The sequence below is a fragment of the Scatophagus argus genome, chromosome 16 (genome assembly GCF_020382885.2).
Source record: "Scatophagus argus isolate fScaArg1 chromosome 16, fScaArg1.pri, whole genome shotgun sequence".
Classification (NCBI taxonomy): domain Eukaryota; kingdom Metazoa; phylum Chordata; class Actinopteri; family Scatophagidae; genus Scatophagus; species Scatophagus argus.
The window spans coordinates 6,156,430-6,180,618 of record NC_058508.1 but is presented as its reverse complement, the minus strand read 5'-3'; the positions used below and the strand labels follow the sequence as shown (position 1 = coordinate 6,180,618).

General features: G+C 42.6%; 4 protein-coding genes and 1 long non-coding RNA gene across 5 annotated transcripts; 3 read left to right on the top strand and 2 right to left on the bottom strand.

The window, feature by feature from the left end:
* Positions 1–87: 87 nt before the first annotated feature.
* LOC124073703 (WW domain-binding protein 11-like) lies at positions 88–5,140 on the bottom strand. The gene is made up of 12 exons (XM_046416114.1): positions 4,984–5,140; positions 4,305–4,391; positions 4,145–4,176; positions 3,936–4,029; positions 3,502–3,698; positions 3,281–3,414; positions 3,005–3,171; positions 2,627–2,863; positions 2,259–2,384; positions 1,869–2,150; positions 1,549–1,734; positions 88–1,341 (listed from the first exon to the last, which is right to left on the bottom strand). Exons 2-12 carry the CDS (start codon positions 4,366–4,368, stop codon positions 659–661), a joined length of 2,202 nt encoding a protein of 733 aa, XP_046272070.1. The 5' UTR covers positions 4,369–4,391; positions 4,984–5,140; the 3' UTR covers positions 88–658.
* A 1,854-nt stretch (positions 5,141–6,994) lies between these two features.
* LOC124073537 lies at positions 6,995–10,167 on the top strand (the record flags this gene model as incomplete). The annotated part of the gene is made up of 5 exons (XM_046415821.1): positions 6,995–7,424; positions 8,035–8,952; positions 9,477–9,541; positions 9,663–9,737; positions 10,050–10,167. Coding segments are annotated over exons 2-5 (1,125 nt in total), but the record flags the coding sequence as incomplete, so codon positions are not given.
* Positions 10,168–10,173: 6 nt separating this feature from the next.
* Positions 10,174–11,488, top strand: LOC124073403. Its single transcript, XR_006845678.1, has 3 exons — positions 10,174–10,203; positions 10,455–10,562; positions 10,693–11,488. It is a non-coding gene; the product is annotated as an uncharacterized LOC124073403 (long non-coding RNA).
* A 2,274-nt stretch (positions 11,489–13,762) lies between these two features.
* LOC124073989 (pleckstrin homology domain-containing family F member 1-like) lies at positions 13,763–16,132 on the bottom strand. Its single transcript, XM_046416585.1, has 2 exons — positions 15,802–16,132; positions 13,763–15,319 (listed from the first exon to the last, which is right to left on the bottom strand). Exons 1-2 carry the CDS (start codon positions 16,043–16,045, stop codon positions 14,775–14,777), a joined length of 789 nt encoding a protein of 262 aa, XP_046272541.1. The 5' UTR covers positions 16,046–16,132; the 3' UTR covers positions 13,763–14,774.
* Positions 16,133–18,415: 2,283 nt separating this feature from the next.
* LOC124074035 lies at positions 18,416–23,048 on the top strand. The gene is made up of 8 exons (XM_046416662.1): positions 18,416–18,553; positions 19,155–20,072; positions 20,597–20,661; positions 20,783–20,857; positions 21,170–21,323; positions 21,579–21,686; positions 21,817–21,865; positions 22,350–23,048. The coding sequence occupies exons 2-8, from the start codon at positions 19,206–19,208 to the stop codon at positions 22,913–22,915; spliced, it is 1,884 nt and encodes a 627-aa protein (XP_046272618.1). The 5' UTR covers positions 18,416–18,553; positions 19,155–19,205; the 3' UTR covers positions 22,916–23,048.
* The last annotated feature ends 1,141 nt before the right edge of the window (positions 23,049–24,189 follow it).

Sequence of the window (24,189 nt, the reverse complement as noted above, 5' to 3'; positions counted from 1 at the left end):
GAAATTAAATGTTATAATATGCATCTATAATGATATTTTCAATGTGTTGCATGTATGTATTTATTAACTCACAGTGAAACACAAGGGGGAAATTAGTGGATGTGTTTATTTAGTTGCAGCAAACTGCTTTAGACGTGTTCTGTCAGTCAGACAAACATTCCACAACTTTATTTTAGATGTCCAACATGTTTCGAAGATCACAAATAAAATAGTCAGCCATAAAATTACACAAGATGCTGTTTCTGGTCATGGCAAGTCACAAATAGCTGGCTGGAGAAAAACACAGTTGTAGGAAAAAATAACAACATACTTGAGACACAGAGCACTTGATAGCCTCTGGCAATTTTTTTTTTCCTGTGGAAAAATGTTCTTTTAAGTCAAGTAGTAACATAGAAACCAATCTAAATGTTTCAAATTACATACATAATCAAATTTCTTATGTAATTCACACTCACATTCTCTGATGTGTCAACTAATAGTCCAGATGAAATGAATGTGAGCCTGCTGAGACCTGTGCTGACAGTGTAGCACTCTTTCCTTGGTTTTAAAGGAGATCTAGCTTAGTGCCTTGAAGACAGCTACCTCTATAACTCCGCACAAAGAAACACAGAAAACAAATATTCCCCACTGAACATATGCCGCATTGTCCTGTCAAGTCTCAGAGGAGTCCCTCCATCTCCCTCATAAAGGCTTCATACACCTGGTCCTTAGTCTTCATGCTGGGCTGAGACACAGCACCCATTTGGGCTGGGTTGACAAAGCCCATCTGAGCAGCTGTTGCCTGCTGTTTCCCCTGTCCACCTCCCATGCCTTCATCTCCTCTCCTTCCTCCAACACCACCCCCTACTTTCTCCAGAGGCCCAGCTGTTGCCCCAGGCATCACACTGCTCTTGTCCCTACGCACCCTCAGTGCCGTGGGCACAAAACGGGTGACCTCCGCCTTTGGATTGATGATCTGAGGTTTGGCAGAGATTGTAGCCCCGCCAGAGCCGGCACCTGCAGCCAAGCTCCCTCCACCTGCTGCGACAGAGGTGATGTTTGGTCGCTTTTCAATGGTGGCTGCGTGATGGTGGCCAGGGGCGTTGCCGCCGGGATTGGTGCCTGTAGGGGCGGCAGCTGTCCCTGGGGGAGGAGGCATTTGCATGACACCCGGTCGCATGGGCATGGTAGGAGGTGGCAGGTTGCTCTGTGACCCATCCTGGTTGGATCCTGAGCCTTTTTGCCGCTGGACAATATTGGGAGGAGCACTGAGCACGTTGGAGTTGAGAGGTGGAGGAAAGAGGGAGAGGGGTGGGGCAAGTGGACGAGGGGGTCCTGCTCTCGGGGGAGGAGGTGGGATACCTGTATAGAGACAGGGTATTTTGATGAGAAATTTACAAGCCATCCCTCTTCATCACTCCATAGATTTGAATATACACTTATGGTTAATGATGTGTTAAGGTCTGCGTTTACACACAAGAAAATATGCAGTTTATACACCCAGTTTACATTTTAAGAACATATGTGCTGATGTGTGCCTTTGTAAACTGTATGCAGACATATGCCTACCTGGCGGTGCCGGAGGTGGTAGTCTGGGAGGGGGGCCTCGTGGTGGTGGGCCTGGCGGTAGGCCGGGAGGGGGACCTGGTGGAGGGCCAGGAGGCCGACCTGGTGGGGGTCCAGGAGGTAGAAGACGAGGCATTGGACCCCTCAAGCCTCCAGGCATTCCAGGAGGCCTCAAGAATGGAGGAGCACCTAAAGATCACAGAACATATCACCTTAAAACAACAGGACCAGAACATATCACCTTAAAACAACAGGACCAGGGATTTATTCTAATGTCCAGAGTTGGGAGCCTAACATTGCATATAACAAATATATGAACTAGCCTGGTGGTGGGCCAGGAGGTGGGCCAGATGGCGGACCAGGAGGCCTCATCGGAGGAGCTGGGGGTGGACCCAGCGGTGGAGGCCCAGCCATTGGTGGACCTTGCAAGTGTGGAGGCACTTGCTGTCCCACTGGCCCAGCAGGAGGGGGCAGACGCTGATTGGACATAAGTTGAGGCTGGTTGTCCCCTGGCGGTCCCCTGTCCTCAATGTCTGAACTGTCTGATTCATCTGTATATTCTTCCTCCACCTCTTCTTCTTCCTCCTCTTCAGGAACTGACTGACCTGAAGATAAAAGATAAAGAATAAATCTAATACCATGTCACCAAAAAGAGCAATGAAGGTATACCAGTTTGGTAAATAGGCAGCAAAGACATTGGTACACCACAGTACCTGCCATCCTTAACATCATGGCCTGAAGAGGGGTTATGGCCTTGGTTCTCTTAACCATCCTCTTTTTCTTCCTCTTTCCTTCACGAGGTGGCTCTGCAGGCATATCCGCAAAACGTACACTGCGACCTAAAGCGGTTAAACATCGTGGTTATTAAACACATCCATCAAAAGAATGTATTAGTGCAAGAACACACATTCTAATTTGCATAACCACTCATTACACATTGTGGAGCGCCACCACATCATCCAGAATGTATATCCTGTATCATCTTTGGTGCTTCTGCCAAAACCACCAGTACACAAATAAAATGAACTGTTTTGAGTTGACAAGTTTAAAAAATAAGCTGAAGGACTTCTGAAACACTCACCAGCATGTCTTTCATTCATCTCCCTATCCTCTTCTCTTTCCCTCCCATCCTCCTGCCTGTCAACACTCATTCTCTGGTCACTGTCTCTGCCTTCATCCCTCTCTTCTTCACTGTCCTCTTCAGAGTCACTTTCATCGTCGTCCACATCATCCTGATTTCTGTCGCTCTCACTGCCACTGTCCCGATCTCTTCCCAACTCCATGGCAGTGTCCTTTTCAAAACCAGGAATAGAGGGCTCTGTTCAAGAGAACAAGAGTTGAGGAAACAAGCAGAAAGGTGAGCAGTAACATAATTATGAAATCATGATGCTGCTAGAATTATTATAAGGTAAATTAACATTCAGAAATGTAATAATTCAGGGAACTGTAAGTGCATTACCCCTGTCTGTGCCATAACTTCGTCGGGCAGGAATACCATACAGTGCTAGGACCTGTGGCGGTGGGGGCCCAGGTGGGGGCCCAGGAGGCTTCTTTCCTGGAGGTAAACGTGGTACACCTGGCACTGTTGCCAAAACCGGTCCAGTGGATGATGGCAGAATTCCTTTACTAAGAGAAACCCAAGAACAGATTCACCTCAGTGGCACAGTGATACTCAGCACCATCGTACACTTAATTTACCTGCAGAAACCTTGAATAGACACAGGACAATGCTTACCCGAAAGAGGTGGTCTTCTTCAGTATGGAGGGGGGCTGAGCCCCTGGTAAAGGGATGTCCTGGATGTGGATATTTGAGGGGGCGTGGGGCATATCTGGTAAAGGAATACTGTCAACCTCCACTGACTCTGCATTCTGAAAAAGAAAACAAAAACATGACAGTAAGAGTCACCACAAAGTTTAAGCATCTTCTCATTAGAACACACATTTACACAAACACACCTTGACGGAGTCAAAATAGAGAGCCAGCTGTCCTCGTTTGGTCTCATAGTCCAATTCCAGTTTACGCAGCTCTTTGTAGGTGTCTGGGTTCTCTCTTTCATAGAGACGGACAATGCGCTCAAACGTCTCACGTAACTTCTTCCTCTTGTCCCTCAACACTTTCTCATTCAGCAAGGGCTGCTGAACTGGGTTGAACTCTGTTTAAAGTGTCCCAGAAAAGCAAAATAAGTAAATTATTTGTAAAATTTTGAATATTGTCAGTTTTTGCTAGAGTGTTGAAAAGCAGAAAAATAGGAATATAAATGTAAAAATAAGGACATTCTTCTCATTTTGCAGGAGAAGAATGTTCTTACGGACAGTCAACATATGTACAAACCCATTTTTAACTGCATAAAAGCTAATTCATCTGTAAAATACACATTTAGCCCTCTCACCCATCTCATCAAGCTTCTCCATGTCTCTGATGATCTGTCTGGGGTCCTTCATCTTCAGCACTGCTGCTCGCACCATCATTCTCTGCTTCTTGTTCTAGCAGGAGTATTTACAAAGAAAGTAAAATGTTATAAACACAACAACATTATTGTTGTACTTAAGATGAAGAAGTACTTAAAAACTGAATTCTGTATTTTAAGACCATGACTACCTTTTTTAATTCCCTCTTCCTGGCCTCCTTTCCTGTGAGGAAGGTAGAGAATTAATTATCAATCTGATTTTTGACAACGACATATTGCTAATTCTTCTGCTACCCAGCGCATTGACGCCAGAGAAACCAGTTCTTGGTTATAGTGGGCAAAGTCACTTACTGGCCTGGTCGGTGGGGTTCATAAACTTCCCACTCTTGGTGGAGGAGGTTGAACGTCTCCCCATCGTGCCGATGTGTCTCTTTCACCCTGCAAGGTATTAAAATCCAAGCACCGAAGTCAGATTAAGTAAAATCATTGGCATCCTCTCAACAGCTTTGCAGCTTATCACATCTTTTCAATCCACAAACAATTCAAAGCAGTCTTTGGGGGACTATATTTCGAAGGAATCGCCAATTACATTTAGTTAAAAATATTAACAATCATTCCTAACTATTGATACACAGGATCTATAGTTTAGCTGCAGCACATACAACAATTATTTAGACGGAGACTAAATATTGTACGACTTGTTGAGCATTGTTGAGCATAGCTACTATTAGCTAAAAAGCTAACAAACTTGGCACTCAACGCACAACTAAGTTAACGCTAATAATATAGCTAATGTTAACGACACATAAAACGTGGCGGGTGGTTTAAATGGCTAGCAAACATAATAAAGACAAATCTGAAACCAATAACAAACATAACGGACAGAAATCTCATTCAGCCATGCAGCGGGTAACGTTAGCTTGTACTTGTAGCTAGGGCCGCGTTAGCATCGAGTGCAGCGCAGGAGGCAAAACCTGACAATGCCTTTTATTCGAATAAGCCTGTAGAGCATAACGAACTATACACGTACCTCTGCCTACCAAAAGTGAAGTAAAGTGTACTGTTTAAGCTCTGAAAGCGAAATCCAAACCCTTCAGGAATGAATGCATTCAACGACTCAATTAGCCGTTCGCCATGTTTACTGCCTCGAGCAAGAGCGGAAAAGGATAATTTGACGTCATCAAAACAGGTCACTAGCTGGTAATGAGAGGAGAGCAGTCCTCCTTTGTGGAGAATAAAAACATCATTTCTATTTCACATCTTGATTGGTTATATATGTAAAAGTAATTACATTATTTTTCATATATGATAATTATTGTTGTTCGCAAAGTATTTCTGTCCTCTACAGGTCATATTAAGTAACTACAGCACTCCACCGGAATCAAGGGGACATCAACATTGGTCCTCTGTGGGATTGAGGGCAGACAGCACGGGCAGGGGCAGTATTATTTTGTATGATGAAAGTTAGTTGGTCTGTAAATTGAAAATGACAATCATATATCGATATTAATCTTATTTATAATGTTGTGCAGCTATCAACATTGCTCAAAGAAGTGATGATCAAACATAAAGAGGCACTGAGTTGAAGACCTGTGCCTGCAGCATAACGTAGAGTAGAAAAGGTATAATTTATGCCACTGAAATAAGGTGGAATGAAAAGATAAAGTAGCAGAAAATGGAAATACTTAAGTATCTCATATACTCAATCCATATATCCATATAAAAAACAATCAAAGGCCTCAACATTTAGCCTTTGGCTGCAACCAGCAACAAAGCGAGTGTGGCTGTAAGCACAGCCCTGGGACGGAGGGTAAGTGAGTGGGTTCCGTATGTCTGAGAGCTTTACAAACTTGATTGAAATAAACTGTAAAAAGGATACTTTTTACAATCTTTACTAAAATTATCACAAGAGGAGTAGAACCCAGCTCATTTAGACTTCGAAGATGTGAAGTTCAGTGTCTTTAAAGATGATCAGTTCTACATTTTAGTGTCATGATGAGTGGATGATAGATGAATCCCCACCAAACTTGATAGATTATGTAAATGGATTTATATGGTTGATCAGTTCTCGATACAAAAACTGGCAAAATCTCAAGCTAAGGTGAAGCATTTCTTTGACCGACATGCTGAGACACGTTAGTTTAGTAAAGGTGACCAAGTGGTAGCCTTGCTGTCAATTGTGTGATCGCCATTTCAAGTTTGTTGGGCCATACACTGTAGTGGGTCAGCTGACAGAACAAAACTATCTAAATGCTATTCAAGACCACAGGAAAATGATCCAACATTGTCACCTGCCGAAACTGTATTATGCTCGTGTATTGTCTGAGGTTAAGGATTGTTGAATGTTTTTTTTATTTATTTGTATTGAGTTGGCTGAAAAATTATTTACCCTTTTTGGGGGACAAGCCTACAAAACAAATCTGATTGAGTATTATATTGATGTAAGTGATGCAAAACCAATTTGTAAAAGATTTCATGAAGTCTCTGAAGAGAAACGGAGAATAATTGATAGTGAAGTCAAATACATGTTGCCTTATATCTTGGAAATCCAGCACATTAAGGAAAAAGATAGTATTATAGCTGACCCCTTGTACCTGTGTAACTACATGTCTTTTACACTGTCCTCTGTATAGCCTTATTTCCCTTCCCCTTAAATTACTCAGAGACACCAAGACTATTGAGCTTGGAGATGCCCAAGAGTGTACAGATAAGGGTGGTTGGGATTAAGCCAAGTACACCTCATTTATTCTCTTTGAATTTCTAAGTTTACATTGTAAATAGCTTAGTGCATTTTGTTTAAGGTCCAGGGTAGGTACCCTGTCTTATAGGGGGCCCTGGGTCTTCTGTCTTTGCCTGGCTGCGTTTTCTGTCTTTCAGGCAATCGATAGGCAGACCAGAAAATTCAGCAGGTGTAACACACCTGGGCAGGCTGGGCTTGGGGAGCTATGGAGGCGAGGAAGCAGTCCTGCCAGATCTTTTCATTCTCTTTCCTTGGCCTACCAATTGAGACTGTTTGGTATTTTGTGTTTCACATCCACACATACACTCCACTGCACTCATTCACCCACACAAACATTGCATACATACTGATTTGCTGTTTGATACACGTTACTGTATTGTTTACTTTATTTAACTTATTAAAAGTTTTATTATTATTTGAAGGCTAAGTGTGGTTTTCCTATTTTGTCATATACTTCTGAAGCTGCTTGTGACAGGACTGAAATAAAGAGTATTCGGTGAGCAGAGAAAGACATGGAGACACTGATGATGGTTTATGATGATGCCACTGACATTAGAATGGAATCACAGAATGGAATATTTTATAGAACATTACTGAGCAGAATTTGGCTCAGTTCACCTGCAGCCTTCGCCGTGTGAGCTACACATTTAGTGGGACCAAACAATAATCCAAACCGGAGCAAGAGTTTGAAGCCAGTGAACTGAACCATCAGTGAATACAAAACATCTTAAGTAAGTAGTTAGACAGTTAGCTTTTGAACTAATCCTTACTGTCATTCTGTTATATGCAGGAACAGATAAATCTAACACTTAAGGCCAGCTGGGTACTCTTGGCTCTCAGATAACTGGCACAGATAACATGATGAGTGATTTATGCTTCTTTTAGTTATTCAAAGATTTTCTAAGTAAACTCTGAATGTGTAAAGAAACGTGTAACTTGTAAGCAGAGCAACAGGACTTTGGTAAAGTTAGGCTGTTGAATGCCTGTAGAGGAGTACAAAAGTATAATTTATGCCACTGAAATGTGGTGGAATAAAAAGATAAAGTAGCATAAAATGGAAATAATCAAGTAGCTCAAGTACTTACTGTAAGAGCACTTGGTATTGTCAAAAGTAAAAGTACTCTTATGAATGTACTGAGGAGGAGTTAAATCCTTAACATCACAGCTTCTTAATCCATCATTTTGTATGTTAGCTTTTTATCTGATAATAAACTGCAGCAGTCACATAAATATAGTGAATCATACAATTAACACCTCAATGAGTATAATATGACATATAATATATGTTAGTCCACGTAAAAAAGTGTCTCAAATTCAGCTTCCTATCAACGTGTGTGACAGGAGTCCAGTACCCAACAGGGACAACAAACAGCACAGAAACCAGCCAGCAAAATGGATCTGTTACCTGAGCAGGTTGACAGCACCATGACAGATAACGACTGGGAAGACTTGCTGTCTATTCTCAAGTCGACTGGAGTAGATTTAGTGGATGAAGCGCCGAATACTCTACCACCATCTACTTCACCCCAACCTTCAACTTCACATGCTCCTGTCAATGCTGAGACGGAGCTCCAGGAGGCTGACTGTGGTGTAGCAGACAATTCCTGGGAAGACTTGCTGTCTATTCTCAAGTCGGCTGGAGTAGATTTAGTGGATGAAGCGCCGAATACTCTACCACCATCTACTTCACCCCAACCTTCAACTTCACATGCTCCTGTCAATGCTGAGACGGAGCTCCAGGAGGCTGACTGTGGTGTAGCAGACAATTCCTGGGAAGACTTGCTGTCTATTCTCAAGTCGGCTGGAGTTGATTTAGTGGATGAAGCACCTCACACTCCACCTTCAACCTCACCTCCTCCTGTCAATGCTGAGAAGAGGCACAATACCTACCCTCAACACCCACCCTCAGCACAACAATCATCCTCCAAAACGGATCCTCAAGAGTCTGACAATAACGTTGCAGATCAGATCTGGGGAGAGTTGCACTCCATTCTCAAGTCGGATGGATTTGATCTTCTGGATGACGCACCCGACCTGCTGCCTCTTTCACCTTCATTTTCACCTTCACCTCCTCCTCCTGTCCATGCTGAGCTGGAGGAGGGAGGATATGGTGGCTGTAGCTCCCTGGGAGCAGCTCCTCAGAGGGTTGAGCAGCAAAGTCAATTGTTGACAGCTCCCCCCATGAGCTATGCACCACGTCAAGAAGACATGCAGCCAGGTCACCTGCACAGTCAGGCAGGTGCTTCCAGCCAGGGACAGGTAGGATACTCAGCATAGGCCAGGCACAGGTATCATTAGGAGTCTATGAGTACCTGTACTGATAAACATGCTATCAGTGTTGGATGTTTTATGTCAAAATGAAGCAAGAAACAAATCTGAATGTGAAATCACTTTGTTGTCCCTTCACATGCGTTGAATGTGATTAATTGTAAAACACGACTGTGTGGCTATTTTGATAACTGATTCATCTTTTCATTTATTTTCTTCTGGCAAATTTGCTTTTGTGTTGATAACCAAATAACTTTGGGATTTGAGGTGACCGCAGCTTTTTGCTCTGTGGTCACCTGACCTTCACATGACGACACACTCCTGACCTCTGTGACCTTCAACAGAAACATATCGTAGCTCTATACCTCAGTGCTATAGTTCCTCCAGATGTGTCTGACAGCAGCTCGTTCAAAGTTATTAGAATCTATGAGGAGGGAACATCCTGACACCTAGGGGACAGATGATGCCACTGCAGCATGTCAAATCACCTGTTCTGTGTCTGTTTGTGTCTCCAGCACAACAGCATACCAGTGACGGGGTTCCTTGAAGGCAACCAGAGCCTGCGTTATGTAGGACTGTGGTAAGTAACACACACATGAGTGAAAACATGAGTGAACACAGCTACTGAGTTTCAGTTTTAATCGTCACACACACTCGACCTACCACCTGAAGTGTGTATCTGTCTCTGTTTATGTGTGTAGGAATGGACAGCCGCTGTATGAGATTTGTGCTCCTGCTGTCGTTGCTGCTCCTCCAGCAGACGCGTCCAAATCAAAGTAAGTTTGCTCTGGACAGTTTTGGTCACGAATGTAATTTTCATAATTCTCATGAGTTGTGATTGTGGTCAACATGAATAAGTCAGACACAAATTCAAATTAGGATCTTCTTTTATTTAGTTTCAATCAGCTGTTGTTTGATTTCAGGTGTCTGTTGTTTGTCCACTGATGTTCTGCATGAATATGATTATAATCAGTGTCTCTTAATGTGTTTTAGTGGACAGTACAACAGAGACAAGGTTCAATCTTACACACATCTTGTGTTTCCACTCTTGTAACATCACCTCCTCTGTCTCTGTTTTTGTCCAATAGAAAGAGAAAGCGTCAAAACCAGCAGGAGGGCGGTCAGTATATAAAGAAGCCCCCAAACGCCTTCATGCTGTTCCTGAATGAGCAAAGGCCACACGTTGAGGCCGAAATCAGAAGCCGAGGTAATGCGGCTGTAAACACGGTCCTGGGACAGAAGGTAAGTGTTTTGGTTCTGTACGTTTGAGACACTCAGTGTCTCACACCTCTAACTCCAAATCTGATATTTAGCTTTTCATTTACTGTTTTATGATCAGAGAACAAACTGAACTCTAAAGGATTTTGCAGCATTGTGTGACTGAAATGTCCTGCGCGCATATGTGTGTGTGTGTGTGTGTGTGTGTGTGTGTGTGTGTGTGTGTGTGTGTGTGTGTACATGCTATCTAACGTCTTGTTGTTGTCCGCCCACAGTGGAAGTCACTGTCACAGGAACAGCAGGCCACATATTACGAACAGGCCGACAGAGAAAGACGGCTCCACGCCCAGCAGCACCCGGACTGGTCGTCCAGTCACAACTATGTAAGTACACCCTGCTCACACACAGCTCACGACACACACACTACACAAGAGCCGATGACACACACTCACTGCAAAGAGTTTTTCTCAGCTGATGTCAAATGCAAAGTGTGTCGCGTTTGTTTTTGTGCAGGGCAAAAAGAGGAAGAGAGAAAGAAGAAGGAAGCCCACCTGTGCTGAAGGTAAGAGCATATTTCTGTGAATCACAGCGTGTTTTCATGTGAAATGTCATGAAAACTAGATGATGTGTGGACTTTTAAGGATTAATTCTGCATTTTGGAAAGCTATTGACCGTTTAACATCGATACAAGAGACTGAGGAGCAGAAACCAACTCACTCACACTTTGAAGATATGAAGTTCAGTGTTGATCTACATTTTAGTAGATTTAATATAAATGACACAAACAGCTTCCCTGCAGTGAACGACGACACTGACATAAAGTCTTTAACTGAAGACTGAACTGACGATTTCTACAAAGCTAATAAGAAATCAGAATCATCAACACAAACTGTGACATTTTCAAATTAAATGTCATTTGATTCAGTGTTGGTATTAAAATGTTGTTTAACGCAGGTTTCAGAAACACCATCTTGTTTTGAAAGGTTTAGAAAACTGATCTGTGTTTCTGTCTGATTGTGTTGCTGCATCTGCATCCAAACCTGAAGATGAAACACAGCAGGCCAAGAAAATGTGTGTGACTCCAGTGCAGACAGCAGTGACGGAGGCCTTGGTCCCACAGACAGATGTGTTTGAGCCTCACGCACACGCAGGTGCGTTCGAGCCTCACGCATACGCAGGTGTGCTCGAGCCTCACACACAAACAGGTGTGTTCGAGCCTCACGGACACACAGATGTGTTCGAGCCTCACAGACACACAGATGTGTTCGAGCCTCACGTACACACAGATGTGTTCGAGCCTCACAGACACACAGATGTGTTCGGGCCTCACAGACACACAGATGTGTTCGCGCCTCACAGACACACAGATGTGTTCGAGCCTCACAGACACACAGATGTGTTCGGGCCTCACAGACACACAGATGTGTTCGAGCCTCACAGACACACAGATGTGTTCGGGCCTCACGTACACACAGATGTGTTCGAGCCTCACAGACACACAGATGTGTTCGGGCCTCACGTACACACAGATGTGTTAGAGCCCAGCATTCAGTATGTGACGTTGTCCCTGCCTCCTGACTGGATGTTCCAGCAACAGCTTCCAGTTCATTCGCCTCCACCAACTCACACACAGACGTCTATCAGCCAGTCACAGACAAGCTACCCAGCCAATGACGGAGCAGCTCGATCCCCTTCCAATCACTGCACAGCCTCAGCTGCACATGGACAGACTCAGTGTCCTCCGTAGTTTCTTTGTTGTTATTATTCACTTTTTGTTTCTTATTGTGTTCATTACTAATTTCACTCAGTGTGTGTAAACTTGCAGCCTTTAACTGTTTTTTGGTTTTGCGATTTTGCGGAATCTGATCAATAAAATGTAGTAACCTAATTAATGATGATGTATTATCATTGGCTAAGATGAGACCTTAGTGAGCCTCAGGGTGTGAACTGATAAGCAACACTGCAGTATACAAAGCAGTGACAATAAGCCCCAGCCTCCACGTTCCCTCACTATTTTTGGAGACATGTCAGAAAACTTCACTGCGGTAGCCTGCCTCAACCGGCAGGGGGCGCTATGAGTATATGTGTAACCCTCTTCAAACAAGCCCAGTTGGCCCCAGAAAAGGCACATGTGAGCTGTGTCAGCTGAAACAGATAACCAGCTGAAAGTAATGGATTCTCTTTCTTCTTTGTCTAATTCTGTTTAGCACCAGCATCTGTTGAACACTGAGAGAGCACAGGCCATACTGGTTTATGTTTTGAAACATTTATCTTCATGGATAAGAAGGAACCAGCCCAAGGCCAGATTTCTATATAAACACCGTGCAATGCAAGTTACTTCATAAGGAAACTTATTCCCCAACAATAAATAATTTCTTATTAAATAACAGAAAATATGTATTTAATCCAAGTCCACCTTTGAAATAATTTGAAATAATAATAATTTGTGCTCCCTGTATATCCTGATCAGCAGACATACAACCACGTCCCATTCTGAGTGAAAACAATCAATGTGAAAGTGAAAGGGCCAATTTGGAAAAGCTGGTGGTGCTACACCTAACAGCTGCTACTTTGGCACAATAGTAAAATCCTTTAGTCCAGGGTTGAAATTCCTCCCAGTACACCAGTAGTGTGAAGGGATCTGCTCCTTTGGTTGTTTCTATATGCTGACAGAATCCACAGGATCTCACTGAAAATAAACTTTTGGGACTTTTGATGTTCGACTTACAACATTTGGAAGATAGAAAGCAGCTCAGGATGAGTCCAGCCCCATCACAGCTGTCTGACTTTTTTCTCAGACATAATAGTCCCAGTTAAAACTGAATCAAAGATATTAAATGTTTTCTGTACCATTAAGTTTATTAACACAGGGAATTTCCACTTTTGCTGCTTAAATGCAAAGTCTCGTTGGCATTACTGAGTGCACTGAAGTGCACCATATCCACCATGTCCCCATAGTTTTTGAAAACAAAACACAGCAACAGAGACACAATTTCGTGTACCATCAGAGTGGACATTTCTGGGAGAAGCTTCTCACTGACTGTAAAGTCTTCAGACAAAGATGTGAGTGTCAGCACAGTTCTGCTGTACTTGCTATACAAATACAAAAGTGCTTCATTTGTCTGCATTTGTGCAGCATCAGCGATAGTGCTCCTGTGGTTCCAACACACCAGGTAAGGTTAACCAACAGCTATAAATGCACTCTGTATTCAAAGTTCTCTGACAGGAAAATATGCCACATTTCCTTGTTGTCGTTGTCCCTTGTATGAAAAGCGACAAACAGGTTTGACACTCCAACAAATGACTCACCCATGATGAGAAAGCATTTGGGTTTGTTCCAGTTTTTACCAAGTGTTTATGAAAGCCCATTAAGCCTCTTGGAAAATGTCGTGTCATGTGAAATGTTTATATCAGCCTATTGGATCGAATCAAAATCAGAAACAGCAATTGAGGGCAGTTCAAAATGAACTGGTGTTTGCTGTTATGGACTTTTTTATCCTGAGGTACATAACAAGGAAGATGTAGAAATCTCATTTTCTTCTGCTGACTTCATCTTAAACAGACAACCTCACACATTTTTATTGTCAAACAACCCACACCCTCCTTGTTTGTACTGGCAAAGCCTCCGTCAACAGAAACCACCTAAACATCTGCCGATCCCTCTGCTCACACACCAACAGGCTGCCAGTCCGAAGTAGACAAAAACACACTTTGTCACATTTAAAAGGTCACAGGAAAGACCCAGCTGTTCACAACATCGTAGCCATTTTGCTGTCCTCCATGTTTACTGTCCAGTTGCTGACTGCTCTCATCTCTGTGGGCCTCTTGGTTTGGTAACCCGTACATGAACGACCTGCCTGTAAGCATTTAAAGTCCATGTAAGGCAAATTCCAAGATTCCAAGACGCATCAAACATGTCAATAGTTGGTGAAAACGTGTGAAAACAATGTGAACTATGTCATAACTGAATTATTCAATTAGGCAGTTTTTCACAATTTTGGACTTTCGCTCATAACAAGTAGAGTTTATTAGCATCGGCAGCTCAGACATAACACACAGTTACTACAGAACAATCAGGCTAAAAATGATTAAAATAAGGATGCCATAACAATAAGTTAAGTTTAATGATTCCTTAAAATTCATTTTCATTATTAAATCACAATATTTTTTTCATTTATATGCTGTATTTCCCATCATTCTGAACACATTGGAGCTCCACATAAATAAACTCAGCAGTGGCTTTTTAATAAGAAAAATGTGTGCATCAAAATCATGACAGAGAAAGTAAGATTGGTGCATCCAACGTGACTCTCAACACAGAAGCATCACAACACACACACACACACACACACACACACATCTGTTTTGTGAGTGTTTTGTTATTCACTGATCATTTGAAAGCAAAATGTAAACTACTTCACACCAAACAAGTACAGAATAAAAGCTCAGCAATGACAGCAAAGATTTTTTCACTCGATTTCCAACATGCTTCTATTGTGTCCAACTGTCTTTGTTTGAGTCTTAATGCTGCAGTTTTATTTCACTAAGGCTGTTGATTCACTGGTTTTGAGTTAACATTAAGTGTGTTAATGTGGTTAATGGTTGCTCCAAGTGTCCAGCCAGCTGCTCTGAGCGTAGCATTGAATCATTCCCACTCCCTCGTCTTCATCACTGGATGCTGCCACATCTTCCCCCTCTAAGCTATTCATTCCAGCACTGTCCCCCCTCAGTCGAGATATCTCATCTTCTTCTTTGTTCTGAGTGTGGCAGAGACTGCAGACCCTCAGTCTCTTAGTGGGATGAATGTGGTTAATCACTGCTCGCTGTTTGGAGCATGAATTGCACACCAGAAAGCCACATTTTCTGCAATGGTGTCGACGTTTGGTTGCTGTGAACTTGTTGAAGCAGCGCATGCATCTGAAGGAGGCCCGGTCTGGGATCCAGGTAACAGCAAAGCTGGAACCACGTTGGCAGCTGCCGTCCTGCAGCAGGCCTGACCGGCACTCTTTGATGTGCTCAATCCAGGCCTGCTTCTCCTCGTGTGAAGGCGCGGACACAAAAAACGACTTGCGCGGCGTACGGATCAGCCATTGGTTCCTCACATCCAGACTGTCCTCCATGTCCTCCAGCTCAATGTCCTCTGAAATGACAGAGAAGATGACATACTGATTATGTAATATGGACTGTCAAAATGCTTGTCCACCAAGAAATCAGAGTTTGGCAGTTATGGCTCACAGTGAACTGAGCTTACTGTAATACAAATCATCAAATACGTTCTGAGCTTCTTTTCAGACATTCAGCAGGACTAATAATTTTGCTTTTTGGCTGAGGGTTCGAGATATTTGCCTTTGAAACTCCTGTAGCTGAATCAGTGTAATGGGAGTGCAACTAATTCCATGTTTTTCAAAAAACACATTTAACAGAAAGAAAAATCCTGTTTTTGTTCTACAGATAAAAAAAAAATGTTTAACTGGGAGAAGTTTCGGTCATCTGTGGACATTTTTAGAGATGGTTTAGAATATTTTTTATTTTACAGCTTTTCTATTTGATTGGATTAATAAAAAAAAAAAAGACAACACCAAAGCAGTGACAAATGCATGTATTAGCAGGGAAGCTGCTCACCTAGAGGGATTATCTTCTGGTTTTTGTGAAAGCGGCCGTTCAGAATGACGCTGCCGTACACAAGAACATCGTTGAAGAGGAAGAAATCCTTAGGCTGGGGTTTCCGACGACCCTGCTTCATCAGACGGCCCTGTCCCATCAGAATCCGACCTGATTTGGACAAGGACCTCCCTGATGCACCGAATGAATTCTCCACTGCTTTGATACGCTCATCATTTTCTTTATCGAATGTTATCTGATCCATAATGTTGTCCTGTATCCGCGCTCACACTGGGATCAAAAATGAACAAAGTGCCAGCTTCAGCAGGCTGAGCCTTTAAAAAGCCTTTTTGTGTGTGTGATGATGCAGTGAGGGACTTTCCAAGAATAGACTGAAGGAAAACATGTTGTACAGGAAATAAAAGAGACGCTGAGGTGGAGCATATTGAAGGAAATGATGAATTTTACTTTAATAGGTGTATTTATGTTTTAAAAGCTTAAGATTACTTTGTAAATTCAGAGTAAATAATAACATGATACCAGAGATGAAAAGTTAAAATATATCGATTTAAGTAATATTCTGAGTTTTGGCCTATTGTCCTTCACTTGACTATTGACATTGTTTTTATTTTCATACGTCCATTGAAAAGGTTGTTTTCATTTTGCAGATACAGGCCCTGGTTTAATTGTTAGAAAAGGAATTTACATACAAAGCACATGGCCAGTTTGAAAATAAATCATAAAGAAAATAAAAAGTCACTGTTGTCGAATAAACAACCAATAATTTCTAAAAGACTGAAAATTAGCTACGCTCAGTGAATTACAACATTAAAGTGATGACTGTGATATCACTGCTTCAATAATAAGAAGGCTAAAACTGTCAGCTGAACACAACATGACCGTACTGTGAGTCTGGCTGAGCAGTTCAACCAGCAGCTGGAAAAGAAAGCCCCAAACCTCAGCATACCGTGTTCCTCACCACGTTTCTGCATGTGCAGGTTCACCGATCAATCAGTAAACAAATACCAACTATGTAAACCAGCCAGAAACAAACAACATGCCTGCAGTCACTGCGGTCACATTTCTTGGACACCAGTGATACTGTTAACGGTAACACAGTCGGGAAAACACAAAGTGAATTCAAAGGGGAACGTAGGCGGAACAGATGTACCAGTTCAGTGCATTGGCAGCGCTGTCAATGGCAGCACATGTTCAAAACCTATCTTAGTATAAAGACTGGAAACCAGCCAGACACCCAAAAACTCATTGATTAACACACCGAGTGACTGAAGTGTGGAGGCTCGAGGATGTTACTGCTGCCATCCAGGAAATAATCTGGTACAAACCGTTTGACTGGAGGGTACAATCAAAAGGGCGGTCATCAATTTTTCTTCCTTTCTTTCTTTCTTTCTCGTTATTCACACACAAAGTCTCAGTCTCTTCCTTCTTCTAGGAAGACATGATACAACTGTTTTCGTAGACTCAGCAGTCATTTTACAGGAATCATAGAGGAGGCTTCTTTATTTTGGTGTAAAATTAGTGGATTGTCCCTTTAGCTCAACATGACTGAACCATACAGAGCTCTCAGGTGAAGCATGTGAGACTGGAGTTTTAAATCCAGAGGTAAAAGTATTTTGTCAATGTTGCTCAGCAGAAAAGACCTTAATGAACACAAAGATGTAACTGCACCTAAAGAGAAAAGTGTGGGCTCTGTGTAATAAACTCACGTCCATATGAAACATTTCACTTGTTTATTTGTCACGAACCAGTTTGATCTTTTGGTCATTTTGTTGGATGTTCCTGTGAAGGTAGTGACTTGATGCCATGGTGATGCTGCTAAAAATAATAATAATAATCCATAATAATCCATAGATGTGTCAATTAAAATGATTTTATTTCATTTTAATGGACGAATATATGAAGACTTAATACTAAAAATGGTGTGTTCAGTTTATCATTAAGTCTCACTGAAATGTTTTATCAACTGATCTGTTTTATGGTACTTTACATTGTTTGTTACTCTGTTTAATGTCCCATATAGCAAAGTTTATTACCATCAATATCTGTCTTATCTTATTGATGCGTATGGACTGAAATAAAGGTTGTGTCATTGGCAGAGAAGGACACGAGGACATTGATAATGGCTTTAAGGTTTTGTTGCACACTTGGACACAAAGAGGGACTTCCAGGCGTACATGAGTTCTAAGGAATCTCTTTACTCCTTCGCTCACAGTAAAATACAGCAACAGATGCATGTGAGTGCAGCGTTTCTGTATGCTGCAGTCTGCTCAGGTACACTGAGGGGATGCAAGCACACTCCCATGTTGTGACCCAAAGGACCCCTGAGCTGCCCACGAAGCACCAGTGTGAGCATCACTCCATTTAACCTTGCTTACCTCGCCCAAATAATCTAGCTGTGAGTTCAAATACACATACTACATCCCAGTGAGCATAATAACAACACAAACAAATAAACACAAGGATGGGGGGTGTCTCGTGTCCATCAATGTCCTAAACATGTTGCATATCACTATGGTCCCCACAGTTTTTACCTTAAAAGGCAATAACCTAACATTCTATGACTGTGCTTTGAATTAGAATGGAATCACAGAATGGAATATTTTATAGAACATTACTGAGCAGAATTTGGCTCAGTTCACCTGCAGCCTTCGCCGCGTGAGCTACACATTTAGTGGGACCAAACAATAATCCAAACCGGAGCAAGAGTTTGAAGCCAGTGAACTGAACCATCAGTGAATACAAAACATCTTAAGTAAGTAGTTAGACAGTTAGCTTTTGAACTAATCCTTACTGTCATTCTGTTATATGCAGGAACAGATAAATCTAACACTTAAGGCCAGCTGGGTGCTCTTGGCTCTCAGATAACTGGCACAGATAACATGATGAGTGATTTATGCTTCTTTTAGTTATTCAAAGGTTTTCTAAGTAAACTCTGAATGTGTAAAGAAACGTGTAACTTGTAAGCAGAGCAACAGGACTTTGGTAAAGTTAGGCTGTTGAATGCCTGTAGAGGAGTACAAAAGTACAATTTATGCCACTGAAATGTGGTGGAATAAAAAGATAAAATAGCATAAAATGGAAATAATCAAGTAGCTCAAGTACTTACTGTAAGAGCACCTGGTATTGTCAAAAGTAAAAGTACTCTTATGAATGTACTGAGGAGGAGTTAAATCCTTAACATCACAGCTTCTTAATCCATCATTTTGTATGTTAACTTTTTATCTGATAATAAACTGCAGCAGTCACATAAATATAGTGAATCATACAATAAACACCTCAATGAGTATAATATGACATATAATATATGTTAGTCCACGTAAAAAAGTGTCTCTTCCTATCAACGTGTGTGACAGGAGTCCAGTACCCAACAGGGACAACAAACAGCACACAAACCAGTCAGCAAAATGGATCTGTTACCTGAGCAGGTTGACAGCACCATGACAGATAACGACTGGGAAGACTTGCTGTCTATTCTCAAGTCGACTGGAGTAGATTTAGTGGATGAAGCGCCGAATACTCTACCACCATCTACTTCACCCCAACCTTCAACTTCACATGCTCCTCTCAATGCTGAGACGGAGCTCCAGGAGGCTGACTGTGGTGTAGCAGACAATTCCTGGGAAGACTTGCTGTCTATTCTCAAGTCGGCTGGAGTAGATTTAGTGGATGAAGCGCCGAATACTCTACCACCATCTACTTCACCCCAACCTTCAACTTCACATGCTCCTGTCAATGCTGAGACGGAGCTCCAGGAGGCTGACTGTGGTGTAGCAGACAATTCCTGGGAAGACTTGCTGTCTATTCTCAAGTCTGCTGGAGTAGATTTAGTGGATGAAGCACCTCACACTCCACCTTCAACCTCACCTCCTCCTGTCAATGCTGAGAAGAGGCACAATACCTACCCTCAACACCCACCCTCAGCACAACAATCATCCTCCAAAATGGATCCTCAAGAGTCTGACAATAACGTTGCAGATCAGATCTGGGGAGAGTTGCACTCCATTCTCAAGTCGGATGGATTTGATCTTCTGGATGACGCACCCGACCTGCTGCCTCTTTCACCTTCATTTTCACCTTCACCTCCTCCTCCTGTCCATGCTGAGCTGGAGGAGGGAGGATATGGTGGCTGTAGCTCCCTGGGAGCAGCTCCTCAGAGGGTCGAGCAGCAAAGTCAATTGTTGACAGCTCCCCCCATGAACTATGCACCACGTCAAGAAGACATGCAGCCAGGTCACCTGCACGGTCAGGCAGGTGCTTCCAGTCAGGGACAGGTAGGATACTCAGCATAGGCCAGGCACAGGTATCATTAGGAGTCTATGAGTACCTGTACTGATACACATGCTATCAGTGTTGGATGTTTTATGTCAAAATGAAGCAAGACACAAATCTGAATGTGAAATCACTTTGTTGTCCCTTCACATGCGTTGAATGTGATTAATTGTAAAACACGACTGTGTGGCTATTTTGATAACTGATTCATCTTTTCAGTTATTCTCTTCTGGCAAATTTGCTTTTGTGTTGACAACCAAATAACTTTGGGATTTGAGGTGACCGCAGCTTTTTGCTCTGTGGTCACCTGACCTTCACATGACGACACACTCCTGACCTCTGTGACCTTCAACAGAAACATATCGTAGCTATATACCTCAGTGCCGTAGTTCCTCCAGATGTGTCTGACAGCAGCTCATTCAAAGTTATTAGAATTTATGAGGAGGGAACATCCTGACACCTAGGGGACAGATGATGCCACTGCAGCATGTCAAATCACCTGTTCTGTGTCTGTTTGTGTCTCCAGCAACACAGCATACCAGTGACGGGGTTCCTTGAAGGCAACCAGAGCCTGCGTTATGTAGGACTGTGGTAAGTAACACACACATGAGTGAAAACATGAGTGAACACAGCTACTGAGTTTCAGTTTTAGTCGTCACACACACTCGACCTACCACCTGAAGTGTGTATCCGTCTCTGTTTATGTGTGTAGGAATGGACAGCCGCTGTATGAGATTTGTGCTCCTGCTGTCGTTGCGGCTCCTCCAGCAGACGCGTCCAAATCAAAGTAAGTTTGCTCTGGACAGTTTTGGTCACGAATGTAATTTTCATAATTCTCATGAGTTGTGATTGTGGTCAACATGAATAAGTCAGACACAAATTCAAATTAGGATCTTCTTTTATTTAGTTTCAATCAGCTGTTGTTTGATTTCAGGTGTCTGTTGTTTGTCCACTGATGTTCTGCATGAATATGATTATAATCAGTGTCTCTTAATGTGTTTTAGTGGACAGTACAGCAGAGACAAGGTTCAATCTTACACACATCTTGTGTTTCCACTCTTGTAACATCACCTCCTCTCTCTCTGTTTTTGTCCAATAGAAAGAGAAAGCGTCAAAACCAGCAGGAGGGCGGTCAGTATATAAAGAAGCCCCCAAACGCCTTCATGCTGTTCCTGAAGGAGCAAAGGCCACACGTTGAGGCCGAAATCAGAAGCCGAGGGAATGCGGCTGTAAACACGGTCCTGGGACAGAAGGTAAGTGTTTTGGTTCTGTACGTTTGAGACACTCAGTGTCTCACACCTCTAACTCCAAATCTGATATTTAGCTTTTCATTTACTGTTTTATGATCAGAGAACAAACTGAACTCTAAAGGATTTTGCAGCATTGTGTGACTGAAATGTCCTGCGCGCATATGTGTGTGTGTGTGTGTGTGTGTGTGTGTGTGTGTGTGTGTGTGTGTGTGTGTGTGCGTACATGCTATCTAACGTCTTGTTGTTGTCCGCCCACAGTGGAAGTCACTGTCACAGGAACAGCAGGCCACATATTACGAACAGGCCGACAGAGAAAGACGGCTCCACGCCCAGCAGCACCCGGAGTGGTCGTCCAGTCACAACTATGTAAGTACACCCTGCTCACACACAGCTCACGACACACACACTACACAAGAGCTGACGACACACACTCACTGCAAAGAGTTTTTCTCAGCTGATGTCAAATGCAAAGTGTGTCGCGTTTGTTTTTGTGCAGGGCAAAAAGAGGAAGAGAGAAAGAAGAAGGAAGCCCACCTGTGCTGAAGGTAAGAACATATTTCTGTGAATCACAGCGTGTTTTCATGTGAAATGTCATGAAAACTAGATGATGTGTGGACTTTTAAGGATTAATTCTGCATTTTGGAAAGCTATTGACCGTTTAACATCGATACAAGAGACTGAGGAGCAGAAACCAACTCACTCACACTTTGAAGATATGAAGTTCAGTGTTGGTCTACATTTTAGTAGATTTAATATAAATGACACAAACAGCTTCCCTGCAGTGAACGACGACACTGACATAAAGTCTTTAACTGAAGACTGAACTGACGATTTTTACAAAGCTAATAAGAAATCAGAATCATCAACACAAACTGTGACTTTTTCAAATTAAATGTCATTTGATTCAGTGTTGGTATTAAAATGTTGTTTAACGCAGGTTTCAGAAACACCATCTTGTTTTGAAAGGTTTAGAAAACTGATCTGTGTTTCTGTCTGATTGTGTTGCTGCATCTGCATCCAAACCTGAAGATGAAACACAGCAGGCCAAGAAAGTGTGTGTGACTCCAGTGCAGACAGCAGTGATGGAGGCCTTGGTCCCACAGACAGATGTGTTTGAGCCTCACGCACACGCAGGTGCGTTCGAGCCTCACGCATACGCAGGTGTGCTCGAGCCTCACACACAAACAGATGTGTTCGAGCCTCACAGACACACAGATGTGTTCGAGCCTCACAGACACACAGATGTGTTCGAGCCTCACAGACACACAGATGTGTTCGAGCCTCACAGACACACAGATGTGTTCGAGCCTCACAGACACACAGATGTGTTCGGGCCTCACAGACACACAGATGTGTTCGGGCCTCACAGACACACAGATGTGTTAGAGCCCAGCATTCAGTATGTGACGTTGTCCCTGCCTCCTGACTGGATGTTCCAGCAACAGCTTCCAGTTCATTCGCCTCCACCAACTCACACACAGACGTCTATCAGCCAGTCACAGACAAGCTACCCAGCCAATGACGGAGCAGCTCGAGCTCCTTCCAATCACTGCACAGCCTCAGCTGCACATGGACAGACTCAGTGTCCTCCGTAGCTTCTTTATTATTATTATTTACTTTTTTGTTTCTTATCGTGTTCATTTCTAATTTCACTCAGTCTGTGTAAACTTGCAGCCTTTAACTGTTTTTTGGTTTTGCAATTTTGCGGAATCTGCTCAATAAAATGTAGTAACCTAATTAATGATGATGTATTATCATTGGCTAAGATGAGACCTTAGTGAGCCTCAGGGTGTGAACTGATAAGCAACACTGCAGTACACAAAGCAGTGACAATAAGCCCCAGCCTCCACGTTCCCTCACTATTGTTGGAGACATGTCAGAAAACTTCACTGCGGTAGCCTGCCTCAACCGGCAGGGGGCGCTATGAGTATATGTGTAACCCTTTTCACCCCTTTTTTCCAGAAAAGGCACATGTGAGCTGTGTCAGCTGAAACAGATAACCAGCTGAAAGTAATGGATTCTCTTTCTTCTTTGTCTAATTCTGTTTAGCACCAACATCTGTTGAACACTGAGAGAGCACAGGCCATACTGGTTTATGCTTTGAAACATTTATCTTCATGGATAAGAAGGAACCAGCCCAAGGCCATATTTCTATATAAACACCGTGCAATGCAAGTTACTTCATAAGGAAACTTATTCCCCAACAATAAATAATTTCTTATTAAATAACAGAAAATATGTATTTAATCCAAGTCCACCTTTGAAATAATTTGAAATAATAATAATTTGTGCTCCCTGTATATCCTGATCAGCAGACATACAACCACGTCCCATTCTGAGTGAAAACAATCAATGTGAAAGTGAAAGGGCCAATTTGGAAAAGCTGGTGGTGCTACACCTAACAGCTGCTACTTTGGCACAATAGTAAAATCCTTTAGTCCAGGGTTGAAATTCCTCCCAGTACACCAGTAGTGTGAAGGGATCTGCTCCTTTGGTTGTTTCTACATGCTGACAGAATCCACAGGATCTCACTGAAAATAAACTTTTGGGACTTTTGATGTTCGACTTACAACATTTGGAAGATAGAAAGCAGCTCAGGATGAGTCCAGCCCCATCACAGCTGTCTGACTTTTTTCTCAGACATAATAGTCCCAGTTAAAACTGAATCAAAGATATTAAATGTTTTCTGTACCATTAAGTTTATTAACACAGGGAAATTCCACTTTTGCTGCTTAAATGCAAAGTCTCGTTGGCATTATTGAATGCACTGAAGTGCACCATATCCACCATGTCCCCATAGTTTTTGAAAACAAAACACAGCAACAGAGACACAATTTCGTGTACCATCAGAGTGGACATTTCTGGGAGA